At 36.1% G+C, this 14,448-nt stretch overlaps 1 protein-coding gene across 1 annotated transcript; it reads right to left on the bottom strand.

Annotated features, from left to right (window-relative positions):
- Window positions 1-2,774: 2,774 nt before the first annotated feature.
- On the bottom strand, window positions 2,775-13,971 carry LOC114354476 (long-chain fatty acid transport protein 4). The gene is made up of 12 exons (XM_028306877.1): window positions 13,642-13,971; window positions 13,056-13,206; window positions 11,600-11,837; window positions 11,123-11,375; window positions 9,902-10,100; window positions 8,739-8,849; window positions 7,729-7,810; window positions 7,339-7,469; window positions 6,368-6,518; window positions 5,615-5,772; window positions 4,403-4,556; window positions 2,775-3,144 (listed from the first exon to the last, which is right to left on the bottom strand). Exons 1-12 carry the CDS (start codon window positions 13,806-13,808, stop codon window positions 2,984-2,986), a joined length of 1,956 nt encoding a protein of 651 aa, XP_028162678.1. The 5' UTR covers window positions 13,809-13,971; the 3' UTR covers window positions 2,775-2,983.
- Window positions 13,972-14,448: the final 477 nt, after the last annotated feature.

The following is a 14,448-nucleotide window of genomic DNA, read 5'->3' as shown; positions in this document are numbered from 1 at the left end:
TTTCGGACAATACGGTTTACCGGGCGCGCTCGTGTTCGAAGCCAAAACCGAAATATAAAGAATGATCAGTCAATGTTAATTCATATATGAATATTTACCCAATGCTTAGGTTTTTCGAAATAAAAGAAATGCCTGACGAACAAAACAAAAAAAAAATGATCTTGAGAGAACACTCTGGAGCAAAACAACCAGAGGTTAAAAAAGATAATCAGTATGTACACTTTTAAACCAAAACATTGACGAGAGAACAAGAAACTCGCAGATCAGTTAAGTAACAATAAATTATTATAATTACACTATTGTCAATTTCCACCATCGTAACCATCGTATCAGTCACTGACTCGTAAAACAAAGAAGATGCTTAAGAATACTACTTGTAAATGAAACAAAGGGAATTTGTATAAAAATATATTTACTTATAATTAATCAGGCATTATACATTTTTAACATCACGAAATGCATAAAAGAGATATTTTATCTGTCTCAATGTTAAAGACTGGAATGATTGTTATTGGGACATTATCATGTGAATTTGATAAAATATTTTCATATACGGCAAGTAAACAAGATACATTTATACATAAACAAATAAGACAGTAATTGTTATGAACTTCTTAACGGGGTTTTGCGTCAATATTTTTCATTAGTTTTTAATAACGGGATTTTTACGATTTTAGACATTGGAACTTTTGATTTCAGACCCTGCCTACTGGTATACGAAACCTCTAGGTTTCATATCCTCGTATGATTCATATTTAAAAAGGAAAAACCACCAAAAAGGAAGAAGAAGTTAACTCTATGAAGAATAATAGAACAATATGAGTTCAGTAGTCCTAGGATGCGCGTCACGATAAGCGGTTATCAATCACGCCATTTATTTTTTTTGGCCGTACATTTCGATGTCGATAAAGTATATCACGGCGCGCATCCTAGCCTGACAGGACAGATGTCCAGATAAACAGAATTATTTGATTCCAACACGTATGCCACAGTTTTTAATGTTTAATTTAGACAAAACCCCGATTTTTACATCAATTAAAGTTTTCAATATAACAAGTTACATCAGATTACAACTAATTATTGAATGTACATAATTTATTTAAACAATTTGCTTAGACCTATCTCTAGGGATATAAAAATTCGAAAACGAGAACAACAGTTTCATTCGACAGATCTTAAATGTTTTTAAATACTAAATAACGGTGAAAATAGATTGAAAATAAATAACATTTTCGTATCTAACAGACCTAATATAGATTGCTTTATATTATAGCATATTTATTTGTTTTCAGCGGACAGTATCATGAGATAAAAGCAGAGGCAGTAGTCAAACAGTCATCATCTACTGAGATTCTTTCATCAGATCAGTCAACAGTTGTGGGCGCACAGTGCGGAAAGATGATTTTCAGGATAGAATTTTATCTTTGTATTTTTTTTTCAAAAACATGTATATTGTATAAGTAGTATAGCTAAACTCTCACACACGAGCATGCCTCGATTGCCTAAAATAACTTAAAATCACAAAATACGCTATTTCTTTTTTTTTGCCTTACTGCGAGCTCTTCTCAGTACCGCAGTCTGTGTGGTACAGTCAGCGTCAAATAAGTAGTTCGTGACACCCAAAGTGGCTAAAAAGTTGACAACACAACCTTATTCCAATCACAACAAAGACGTGTTGCGAACTTTTGGCTACTTTGGGTGTCGCGAACTATAAAAGGCTGACTGTAGTATACATATACAAGTTTTAGTTGTTTTCACATTACAATTAAGCTCCTCGAGTATTATTACCGACACCATTTAACTTATCTACTAAGTACAGTTAAATTATTCCCTGTGTCGACAAACTTTATATTTCTTTATATTTTGTGCTAATAAGCATCCTTAAGCGTTGCCAAAATATTCAATCCTCTTCATATATTTAATAATGTACTTTATAAAATATACTTCACACCAGTTAAATGAGTAAGAGTGTAATATATTAATTAATATGTACAAATTTATTATTTTAGCTTCAACAAATTTTGTTTACCTATTTTAACCAATAGCGCGATTCTAAGAAAATGATTGTAGGTTGGTGTCTAAATATAAATGCTTAAATAAAGTTAGATAACTACTTTTACAACAAAGTTTTGTGAGCTATAACATTCATAGTTGACAGATCTAAATATTGTTGACCTTTTTTCAGTAATAACAAGGTTTTTTAAATAATAATACTTAAAATGAATTCGCCTAGTAATTGCATTGGACAGCATTATATTCTAACAGTAACGTTTTTATTCTAATTAACTAATATTACATCGTCAGAACATAATTATGAGTTAAAAGTTGTTGAGTTATAACCGTAATTAACCATTAATAATTGTACAAGTAGCAGAAATACCAACACCACAACATATTATTACTTGAAATCACTTGATATTTAGGTCATTGCTCATTTAATAGACTCAAATGCAGGCAAATGCTTCACTAATTCAAAGAAAGTTGTGATCAATTACTTTTAACGCGATATAAATCACGTGTCTCAATAAATCGCTAGAAAATATAATATTTCTTGTTGATTTGATCAATTATACAGTTGGAACAGTACAGTTAAAAAGCTCCGTATATATTCTAAACTAGCTTTCCGCCCGCGGTTTCGCCCGCGTGGAATTTTGTCTGTCACAGAAAAACTTCATCGCGCGCGTCCTCGTTTCAAAAACCGGGATAATAACGATCCTACGTCCTTTCCCGGGACTCTAGAGACCTATCTCTATGCCAAATTTCATCAAAAGCGGTTCAGTGGTTTAGGCGTGAAAGCGAGACAGACTGACAGACAAGAGTTACTTTCGCATTTATAATATTAGTATATATTAATTTTATTTTAAAGTAATAAATAAAACAAATTACGCATATATTACAAATTTACAACCAATCAAATATCTCGGAGATTTTTCCATGCTATTGAGCACCATTAATTGAGCAATGGCCTTTATTGTTTATTAATTTATATTCGAATTTCCCCTTTATTTATTTTCTCGTATTCATCGGAGCCGAGTGGAAGGTACCTGCCTAGTTTGACGTCTAAGTAGTAAAGTTTATCATTTTTAACCTTAGAGGGGTCGTATCCTTCCTTTTGCAGATCTGTTTTCTTCATTTTGAATGTTCCTGAAAGAAATATTTGATTTGAGCATGTACTATATTTATCACTTACTAATAAAATGTTATTTATTTTATTTGTAAAATAAAATTTACCTTTTCTATTCTGTACACAAACTGTCAATATGACAAACTTATTTTGTTTAATTTATTCACTATAGTTTTTTTCTATTTTATGGACAAGAACAAACTTTCACCTCGCTCGGCAAGGGACCTACTGAAAACCAGATGCTTGCAATGATAATTTGCGACACACAAGCGTATATTCGTTTGAGAATCACATATTTGCTGATATTATTTTGTTTGAATAATTTTATTATTGATATTTTTTTCATGTGTTGTTTAGTTGTTGTTTATTCCACATGACTTTTATTGTCCACTGTTAATAAATGTTTTTTTTTTCTTTACATTTAATATTATTATCATTATTATCATACACATCAGCAACGTTATCATGCCATTTTTGGTCTCTAGTTTACCGGACGCAATGCAGGGCCTAAATTTCGGGCCGCATTGGTCAGGGGAGTTAAGGAGGCCTGACATTCGTATTTTGGTTTCATAGTCACATTTTATGCACCCACAAGTAGAGTGGAGGTGGAACTATTCTATACTGCTGGTAACGCAGGGCCATTTTTAGAATATTAAATTCATAATAGAAACAAATTAAAATTGTTTAGTTCAATATAGAATTCTAAACCTTCGCGTTCCAGTATAGTAGAATGAAACTGAGAGCAGAATTAGTAGTATGTTTATGACCATGGCTGAAGCAACACATCTGAGACGCCAAGCGCAAGTAAAGTCAGCGTCAAATAGTTCGGACACCCAAAGTAACCAAAAAGTTCGTCGTCGTTGTTACAATTGGAATAAAGTTGTTGTCAACTTTTTGCCCACTTTGGGTGTCACGAACTATTTGACGCTGACTGTACTTAAGTACTGCCTTATACATGTCGCGTTTGAGACCCTTTGCACGACTTTACTGTATAGGCAGATATCGACATTGCGAAGCTGGCTTACGAAGCGTACGTTAAACCCTTGAATTATGACGTCGATTTAGCGGTAAGTCGAGAGGCAAACGTTCAAATTCGTACGAGAGGCGTTTGTTTGAGTTAGCTTCGTATAGCTCCCGGGACAAACTTGACCTTCACTGGTTGGGTTTTTATTGTCGGTCAAGTTATAGATCCTGACTACACAGCAGTTGCAGCGGTGGGAATAGTCGCGTAAGTTAGCTACGCAATGTCGATAACTTACTAGTTGTTGTAGAACTTACCCGTAAGGTCGACGCTGGTCATGACCCGTAGGAACACGGGACGTGCATAGGCGGGCAGGTCGCGGGCCAACGCACGCGCCAGTTGAGACAGGTCTAAGGAACCGTCTACGTCGACTATACCACACATGCCCGCGCGACCTTCGACGTTTGGAACCTGAGGTGGGGAGGAAAAAGGAACTTTATTTATAGCTGGATAGAGTACTTATTGATGCGTGGACAGTGAAATGTCACCCTAAACCAGTTCTAAAGAACCATTTACGTCTACGACGCCGCACATGCCTGCGCGACTTTCGACGTTCGGTACTTAGGGCGGGAAAAGGAACTTTATTTATGTAGAACAGAGTAGTGTTGCCGATCGATAGTCGACTATCGATAGACTCAAATATTGTAAACGATACTATTGTATATTGCCAAACTATCGATAGTCTAGAACAATCGATAGTATCGATAGCTTTTTATTCAAAAGCGACAATACTATCGATAGTATCGATAGTATTGCACATATTCAATAGTATTGCCTCGTTTTGTGCTATCGATAGTATCGATAGTATCGACAGTATCGATACTATCGATAGGCCTATAGATGGAGAAGGCTTTTTCGAATGAAAACTGTCGATAGTTTTACTATCGATAGTTCGGCAACACTAGAACAGAGTACTTTTTTGCTGAGTATCAACCTAATGCAAGTGCCAACCTAAACCAGGTGTAAATAACTGTGAGCCGCGGACGAATGTCCAATTTAGGACAATAACTCGCGGCTCCGTTTTATTGGTCCCGGAGAACACCCTCGGGTTTTAGTAGGTAGGACCCATCCTTCTGGCTAGGAGTCCCATACTACACATAGCCCACTGGCCGTCCCAGCGGCCAGTAGGTATACGCAAAGTATTTCTCGACGAAAAAAGGTCTAAAGAACCGTTTACGTTTTCAATATCACTACGTTTGACACCTGTGGGCCGAGTTTGAGTTTACACCAAACGTCCTCACTAGTAAGCGCGTTAAAAAAACATTATGAAAATGTTAGTTCTTGAACGTTACCGCTAGGGGCGATGTACAATCCGTTAAAAATTTAATGTCATTTTTCTGTAATTTGTCTCGGGTGGGTAGAAAATGGACCTTAATTATAGCTGCTCTGTACAGCTCAGCTACATACTAAACCAGCCGGGCTAGTACGATGCGCGCTACAATATGTAAAACCATAGAACAAACAGTTACCAGCACTCCATAGACAACCGCGTCTCTATGATCAGCGACTCTTGATACAGCGGCTTCGACCTCCGTGGTGCTGACGTTCTCTCCGCGCCAGCGGAAGGTGTCGCCCGTGCGGTCGCGGAAGAACAGGTAGCCCAGCTCGTCCGCCACCAGGATGTCGCCTGCACAGAAAAATGACATTTAAATGAATGTTCATAAGACACATTTTAGCCTGGGAAAATTTTATTGTATGGCAGTAAGATGTGTTTTAGCTTGGGAGTGTTTAGTCTTTCTGCACATATTGAAATGGAACGTAACGGTAAGTAATTACGTTCTATTTTAGCCTGGGAAATTTCAGATATTTGGGTGTACTAATCAGGTGAAAATTATTATATCAATATTATAGACGTTGCTTTATTCGATACGAGAGCGCCCATCACTAGAATGTCGCCTGAACAGCGAAATGACATAAATGCATGAAAATACGATATGATTTAGCCTGACGTTTAGTTTCGTTTTTAACGCTCATAAAATGTATATCGATGGATCGGTTGTCGTTTATGGTTTTATATGACAGATCAGGGTGTTTCTTCGGGAATGTGTTATCTATGATTATTTCCATGGGACTTTTGATATCTATAAATTGAAGCTTTAAATCAACCCGTAGCAAATCTAGGCTTTTGAAAATTTGCGGACCATGGAAATTACAATAAAGACCCATCGCTAACATAACTTTGATATTAAAATGCATCCTATTCTGAACAGAAATTATCTTACCCGATATAAAAGCCAGGTCTCCATGCGCAAACACATCTTTAACGACCTTCTTCTCCGAAGCGGCTTTGTCCACATATCCCAGGTATTCTCTAGAAGGGTTGTTGTGGGAGATCTTTCCTATGAACACGCCTGGCTCGTCTGGCTGAGCTAACTGTGGAATAAAAGTATGTTTTGTTTTAGGGCAGAAGAGATACGGCTCTATTTCGTTTAGCCTAGGCGCAGACCACCGATTTTTGTCGGCCGATAGCTTAATCGGGCAGTTAATCAGTATGGGCATGATGGAAGTGCGCAAATTACACCGATTTGGTATCGGCCGATTCTTCATACAAATTAGAATCGGGTCCAACTATAACTATATACCTAGGCTTACTCTTTATTGGAACTGAATTTTCAACTTTACGCTGATGGGGTAAAATTCAAATGTTTTTTTTTATTTCGATACTGGTCAAACGGTTGAGACATTAAAATGCCGCGTCAATCTCTATCGCTCTATCTAGCTATCTTAAGTAACCTTAACAGACACGCACGTAAAATATATTTTCTTATTGCAAATAAATTGCTGTGAACGGAACAAAAAACAATGTAAAGTTAACTTAAATTGGCCTACATAAAATATACTGGGACCTCGGTTATAACGTCAGATACATATACTGACAACAAATAGGAACAAAAGACATTATTGTTATCATCAATGCATTTATCATTGTCATGTCCTCGATTTGGCGCGTTCAATAAATCATCCGCATAAATGGTTTTAAATAAGATAATAATAATGTAAGTACGTACTAGCTTTTTCCCGCGGTTTTGTCCTCTTTTGAATTTTGGACTCTCACAGAAAGACTATCCTATCCTAGGGTGTCAAACCACATCTTGTATCAAACTTAATCAAAATCAGTTCAGAGATTTAACCGCGAAAAGGTGACATACAGACAGTTATTTTATAAGTGAGTATATTATGAGTGTTCCTGTACCTGACAGAGACCTCTAGAATCGCGTATGGGCTCTCCCGTTTCCTGGTCCACTTTGATGATGGCGATGGGATATACTGATGGGATGATCCGGGACACAAAGCCGATCGCTCCAGGGGTACCATCGGTGTTGGCTGAAAAGGACAGAAGATTTTCAAACAGTTAATTGGAACTACAATATGTAATAAAATTCTGATTTATCTTTTCTCGTCTAGTTGATTCGATTAATAATTTTAAATACTAAATGTTTCCTATTTTGTTTCATTTAGAATTTGAATAAGGGGCTTTCATTGTTGGACTTTACTGTATTGACTAACTCATAAACTCCTTAGTTTATTGTAGTTTACTGGTAGTAATACCGTAAATGTAAAAAGTGTATGTTTAATGTCTTACCAATATTGGCGTTTCCTTCAGTAGCCCCGTAAAACTCTATTACGTGCTTCACGTTGAATCTTTTTAAGAATTCTGTCCAAATCTGAAACATACATGTAAATGATGTAAATAAAAGTACATATTTCGAAAAATGTTAGACAAAAATAGCGAGATGAGCAGTGCCACCCTTTCACAATGGCTACTAATGGCCCCTTGTAGATGTCATATCGACCCACGGTAACGAAGGTCACGATGCCGATTTTCAGTGTACTGCATGCGAGAGTAAGTGGAACAGACTTTTTTAATACCTAAGTACCACTCAAACTAATTTTTATACCGCTGTCCGGTCCCAAACTTGCACTATAGTGTTTTAAGATTCACCAACATTACTATGAGGTCTCACAGTGCGCGTGGACGCACAGGGTGACACACGAACCAATCACAGATCTCTATTTAACGCTGTGTGTTTGATTTGCTGCTTTACTTAAGCAAGCATTGTTTGTGGATACGAGCGTAATTTCCTTTAGACTAGGTGATGGCGCTGCTATACAGTGTGTCCGGGCATGTAGTGATCAAACTTTAAGGGCGTAATCTATGGACAATTTTATCGATGACCTGGTTTTTCTTGTGTTGGGAAATAACTGAAAAATAAGTGAAAAAAATCATGTTTATTTCTAATTAAATCCATTCTTACACCCTTAAAATATTATGTACGTATGAAACTTGTATCTGTTTTCTATTTCTACTAATAGATAATTTTATTGGCTATCGCATGATATAACATATTTGCTTATTAGTGTTAAGCTACCCACGCTATCACTTGTTTTTGAAGGAATAGGTGAAAACTTAAAATTTAAAACTTAAATCCTTGTAAATTTGCGAGAAATGGGTCTAGCCCCAAATTTGAAGTATTTTCATCGATAAAATTGTCCATAGATTACGCCCTTATAGTTTGATCACTACATGCCCGGACACATTGTATAGTCTGACAGTGTATTAAAGGAGGATAATCTATTTACTTATGTATTTACCTGCGGCCGCAGTCCGTTCCCGTAAATAATGCGTACGTTATGCTGCGTGTCGGCGGGAGACGGAGGCGTGGCCAGGATGTAGCGGCACATCTCTCCGATGTAGTGCCCTGCCTGGGAAATAATACGGTGGATTGTTCATCATCATCAGCGGTTTCTAGGGTATTTTACAACATTCGCCGATAATTATAAACCCATCTTATTTAAAACACACTTTATTTAATTAAATCAACTGTAAATTATGTTTTTTGTTTGCTTTGCAATTGTATTAATAAACATTAGTCAAAACGGTAAAAAACGGGCTTTCGTTTTTATACGAGTACTTAGCAGTTGGCAATACGCAATTGCAAGGACACTACAGTGGTCCCATCCAAGTGAGTGCAAATGTGATAGTCCTACCGCTTCAGTGCTTTTCTATAGTGGCGTCAGCTGGTGAGTGATATGATCATATGACTGATTGTCCTTATAATATACCTACGTCACCACACATTATATTTATTTGCTTATTTTCATACAAAATAAATTTTATAAAATACGATTTCTATGAAAAATAAAATAATTAAAATGAAGATATCAATTTTCTGACTTCACCATACCATTTATATGACCATGTTAACATGGGCTAGTGTCGGCTCATATACCCATTTACCTAACACCCTGTATACTTATAGTTTCAATGCTTGTGACGTGATCAACCAGTCTATAACAGGTTTGAGAGGTTCAATTCAAATGAATAATGTAATTATGTAAATAAAGTTCATGACACAATTGCCTCTATGTTTAAGTATCTAACCAAACAAACTATCAGTAAATTACGACCAGACGTTGTCACAAACTGTTTAATTTACGTTCAATAAAATACTGTCTGTCACTGCTTGTAATACTTATTTTTTTATAGTTTCAAATCTTCTTTAAATAAAAGCGAAATACCATTAACTTTTTTTTATCCACAACTTTCGATTTAACTGATTCATCACGAAATCTCAGAAACTATAACACCTATAAACTTGAAATTTAGTAGGTACTACAGGTACCTTATAGGAGTGTAGACATCCGATAAGAACAGGCATCCTAGACATCCTAAGGGGGTAAAACAGGGCCATTAGAAGTAGAACTCTACGCGTACGAAGTCGCGGGCGGCCGCTAGTCATTTTTATAAAACTTACCGTGGCTTTGTACTTGGCACAGTCTGGAAAGTATTGCGACGCTGAGAACTTGGCCTTGATCACTACTGTGCAGCCAAGGATGAGGGCTTGGCCTACACTGATGACCCCTCCAGCCGTGTGGTATAGTGGCAGCGGGCAATATATCCTGTCAGACTTCTTCAGCCGTAAGAAGTGGATGCCCGTTGCCATGAACACAAATCTGATAAAAAAAAATTATTGAAAATATTGTAATTAAGATAAAATCTATAATGTAGTGATGAACACTGGTAAATATTTGTGTTTGCATGCTATTGTTGTATGTCGTTTGCCAAATTAGCATAAATAGTTCTACTATTAAATTAAGTATGTAATTCTAAGATAGCTGCTTGTAGGTTTGTGACAGTTTGACAGACAGAAAGTGATCTCATGAGTATTAGTTTTTTCATCCAGGAAAAAAATTGATTGTGATTACGCTTAAAATGTGATTTATTTTAAGATTCATGTTTACCTAGCAATTAAAAATAAAAGATGGAGGAAAATATTTTTATAAATATGTGTGTACTACAATGATTGATGTGATTGCATGAGATACAATAACAATTAACAGAGTTTTGATAATTTTGTGCAAATATGATACAAACAACAAAAATATTTTTTGAACCAAATAAACAATTTTTCTTTCTTCTTTGATTAAAGATCACCTTCAGTTGGTTTGATCAATGAATGGACTAAGTTTAAGTATGAAATGCTAATCATTTGGTTCATGATAGGAATTCACAGATAGCTTACAAGAGAGAAGGCTCTTTTGAGTCTGTGGGCACGAAACTGGCGACGCGACGAGCGATGGCGGGACGATGCGACGGAGGGCGAAGCGACGGCGGAGCGGCGGCGTTGATGAGGAGTAGCAATGAGGGTTTTGGCGATTGAAAAATCCGTCAGATATCAATACGTAGACGCGAGGTCCAAATGCTGCATGATTGGTTATTTTTGACATGACATTGACAGATATGTCAAAATCCACCAATCACGCAGCAGTCAGACCCTACATCCACGTCCCGCCATCTGGCGGATTTTTAAATCGCGAAAACCCTCATTGCGATCGCCCCGCTCCGCCGCGGCCAATATACTGTCCATGTATGTTGTTGTATGGATCGCCGCCGCTCCGCCGCGCGTCGTCCTGCCATCGCGTTCATGCCCACAGACTAACTCTACCTAAATACAGTAGGAATTTTCAGGTCCTACCTGGTATTAGATATCACTGCAGCTTTAGGAAGGCCGGTTGTCCCTGAAGTGTATATATACAGCAGTTTCCCACGGAACCCGTCAGCGTTAGCCAAGGTCCACGGGGCTGGTGGCGTGGATTCCAGCAGATACGTCAAGTCTGGAATACTGTCCCCAGCCCCTTCTTGCTTCGGATTGGAAGGCTGAAGGGGACGATGGGTAAACTTGAACAGCTTCAATGAAGGGTTAAGTTCCTTTGAAATGTCTTGAACAGCTGGAAAAGCAAAAAATACAATTATCAGAAGTTTATTTCCTATTAGTCGTTCCATACATGTTTAATGTAGGCAGTTTTATTGTCTAAAACTGAAATGGTAATTCATTGTTGTGTGACACAAGTCATAAATATTAATGTTTAAATAGTCACTTCACTACACTTACATTTTAACTAGTGTTTGAAATATTCATATGCAATATTCGTCTTTATCTTGTAAATCTTACCAGAGTGATATTCTTCCGAGAAAATTAAGACGTCACATTTCGCCACATTGACCGAGTGCAGTAAAGCATTTCCCCGTTGGTTGGTGTTGATGAGAGGAGTGATGGCTCCGAGGCGGGCGTTGCCCAGCCACATCGCAGGCAGCTGGGGACAGTTGCTGACGAGCAGCCCGACTACATCGCCCTTCTTTATCCCCTGGGCTTTCATGACAGCAGACATCCGAAGACTGAAGTCTTCAACCTATTAAAATAATTAACCATTTATTTATACATATAATAAAAATGAATTGCTGTTCGTTAGTCTCGCTAAAACTCGAGAATGGCTGGTCTGATCTGGCTGATTTTGGTTTGAAATGATTGTTGTAGTCTGGGGAAGATTTAAACGGTGAAAAAACATGGGAAAATTACGATTAGATTTCCACGCGTACGAAGTCGCGAGCACAGCTAGTTTAACATAAAATCTCAGTAGAATGGTGTAGAATTTTACAGGAAAATATTTACAAAACTTAATTATTATTGTTAAATTGGTTACAATGAGGTCATAGTGTAGGTACCTCTTCCATTATTATGTTAACTAATGACCCTGGATGGAAACTATTTAATTGACTTGTACGTTTAAACAAGAGGTGAATGAACTTTTATGGAGAGTCATTGATAAAATGCTTCATTCAGAGCTGACAATTAAGTACATATAAACCAATAAATTAATTTAGGTATTTGTATTGGAATATAAATAAATATCTTTCAATCCTTGAACTTTGAACTGGGAAAACATGAGAATCATATACTGGCATTCTAATTAAGACGTGTAATTACCATGTCTACATGAAAATAAGGCTATTAATGTTTAATGTACAATGCTAAATTAATTTTTTTAATCACCTTTCTATTCAGAGGAAATGGGTGTAATGAGATAATCATGTGATATTGACATGTGTTACGATTTGATGTTCTGATGATGACAATACCAAATTCATCAATAACAACTTTGGATAAGGAATAAACATAAAATTTTAATAGGAAACTTGCTAACAAGGAACATGATCACAGGATAGCTGAAGCAAACAGTAAATTCAGAGCTGTTTATTTAGAAAACTGAGCAATTTCTTACAAGAAAATTTCTCTTTCATTTTCTTTCACTTATATCTAAAGAAAATAGGTATTTTTATTTCAAGCATTCACCATTACATAAATGTCATTCTGGTTTTTATTTGACCTACAGACAAAAATTATTGTAATTGTAAATTTTAAAATATAAATGAAGTTAAAATGACACACAATTCAAGAAATATTCCCAACAATAAGCAAATTTTTGATGATTGTTAAGAAACAAAATGCTTATCACACTAACATTTTCCGATCAAAAGGGATGAGTAGAATGAATGATGATTAATTAATTAAATACAGATTGGATAATTGACTTTACTGTTTAGTTCAAAGTAATAAATATAAATGTTACCTCTTTGAAAGTCCATATTTCATCCTGGAACATGAAGCATGGTTTGTCTGGGTGCTTTTGAACCACATCATGAAATATATCCGGCAGGGTCCAGTTCTTATTGGAAAACTTCCGTGCGGTCCACAGTATTTGCAGATAAGATATCAGTGCCCTAGAATGCATTTTCATTTATATTATACTAATGTTTCTTCTGTTACTGGATGTATTTAGACTGAACTAGTCTATAACATTAAAAAAAAAGATTTTTGGCTCATATTTAAAAAAAAAGTTACAAAATAATAAAATATGTGAATTTCATTTTAATTGTCTAAACCCTTATAATATTCGGGTAATAGGTTTGTTACAAGGTGTTATTGTATGTTTTATAAATTAAGACTTCAAATAACATACATTTCTGGCTCTTCTATTCTAACTGGATTGTGGTCAATTTGAAAGTAGGTAACATGCAGTAATAGGCAGAAACTTTAAAAGTATGTAAAAGTCGTAAGGAATGCCGATTAATAAACTGGGTTGATAGAGTATTACAGTCCAGAAATTGCAATATAATGGATAAACACAGCAAGGTGACGTGCCAATTTTTATTTACCTTAAATCCCTTGGTGTAGTTTTTAGAGCTACGTAGCACCACCTAGTATGGAACACTACGGCGTAGAGTGCCACAAAAAGAGCAGAAGCTGCCACTGTATACAGAAAACCATGAGAAATCCAAACTGCGATGCACGCTAACACAATAGCGATCACTGCAAGTAACATGATGACTGCCTTCCGCCACGAAAGGCGCCTAACTAAAGAGTGTCGCCCCACTGTGTGGTTCTACAGGTCCACAGCGGCAATTTCACAAGCCAAAGTATTCATGTAATTGCCGACAAATAACGGGAAACAAACTTTTGGTCCAGACGACTCGACCAATTTTGCCTTTGACACTGACAGTAATGACATTACACCGAATGGATGTAGTGAAGTAGCATCAATCGACAGTAGGTATAATGTCGATAGACTATCGAAATAAATATTTAAAGATCCCTTCGTAACCATTATGTGATACAGGTTTTCCAGCATAAAAGGTTCAGGTGCAAGATACAATGTATGAATAAATTAGAATTTAAATAAGTGATTTCCTTTCATAACATAAAAAGATCTTTTTTAATAATTAAAATAAATATTGAAACAATGAAATTGTATAGTAAAGAGGTAGACCCATAAAACCAGAAAATGAAGTTAAATAATACTACTGTTTCAAGATGTTAATAATAAAGAACGAAATAATAATATTACTTCAAAAACTTTTCTGGCTTTCTTTTATCTATAGTAATGAAGAGTGACATCCCTATCAATAACTTTTTTAAATACTTTTTATATTGGATTATGGCTTTGGGTTATCTATGTTTAGAAT

This window comes from Ostrinia furnacalis, unplaced genomic scaffold (assembly GCF_004193835.3).
Source record: "Ostrinia furnacalis isolate ACB-3 unplaced genomic scaffold, ASM419383v2 OfSCF2054, whole genome shotgun sequence".
Lineage (NCBI taxonomy): Eukaryota > Metazoa > Arthropoda > Insecta > Lepidoptera > Crambidae > Ostrinia > Ostrinia furnacalis.
The sequence above is the reverse complement of the archived record's forward strand: the minus strand, read 5'-3'. Positions and strand labels throughout refer to the sequence as shown.

What these genes read in the sequence shown, in the direction of transcription:
- LOC114354476 (XM_028306877.1), bottom strand. Translation starts at nt 13,808, where the DNA reads ATGTTACTTGCAGTGATCGCTATTGTGTTAGCGTGCATCGCAGTTTGG. An exon ending in CTCGGAAGAATATCACTCTG is followed by an intron (nt 11,376 to 11,599) that starts GTAAGATTTACA and finishes TTGCTTTTCCAG; the next exon opens with CTGTTCAAGACATTTCAAAG. An exon ending in ATTCTAGAGGTCTCTGTCAG is followed by an intron (nt 6,519 to 7,338) that starts GTACAGGAACAC and finishes TTTATTCCACAG; the next exon opens with TTAGCTCAGCCAGACGAGCC.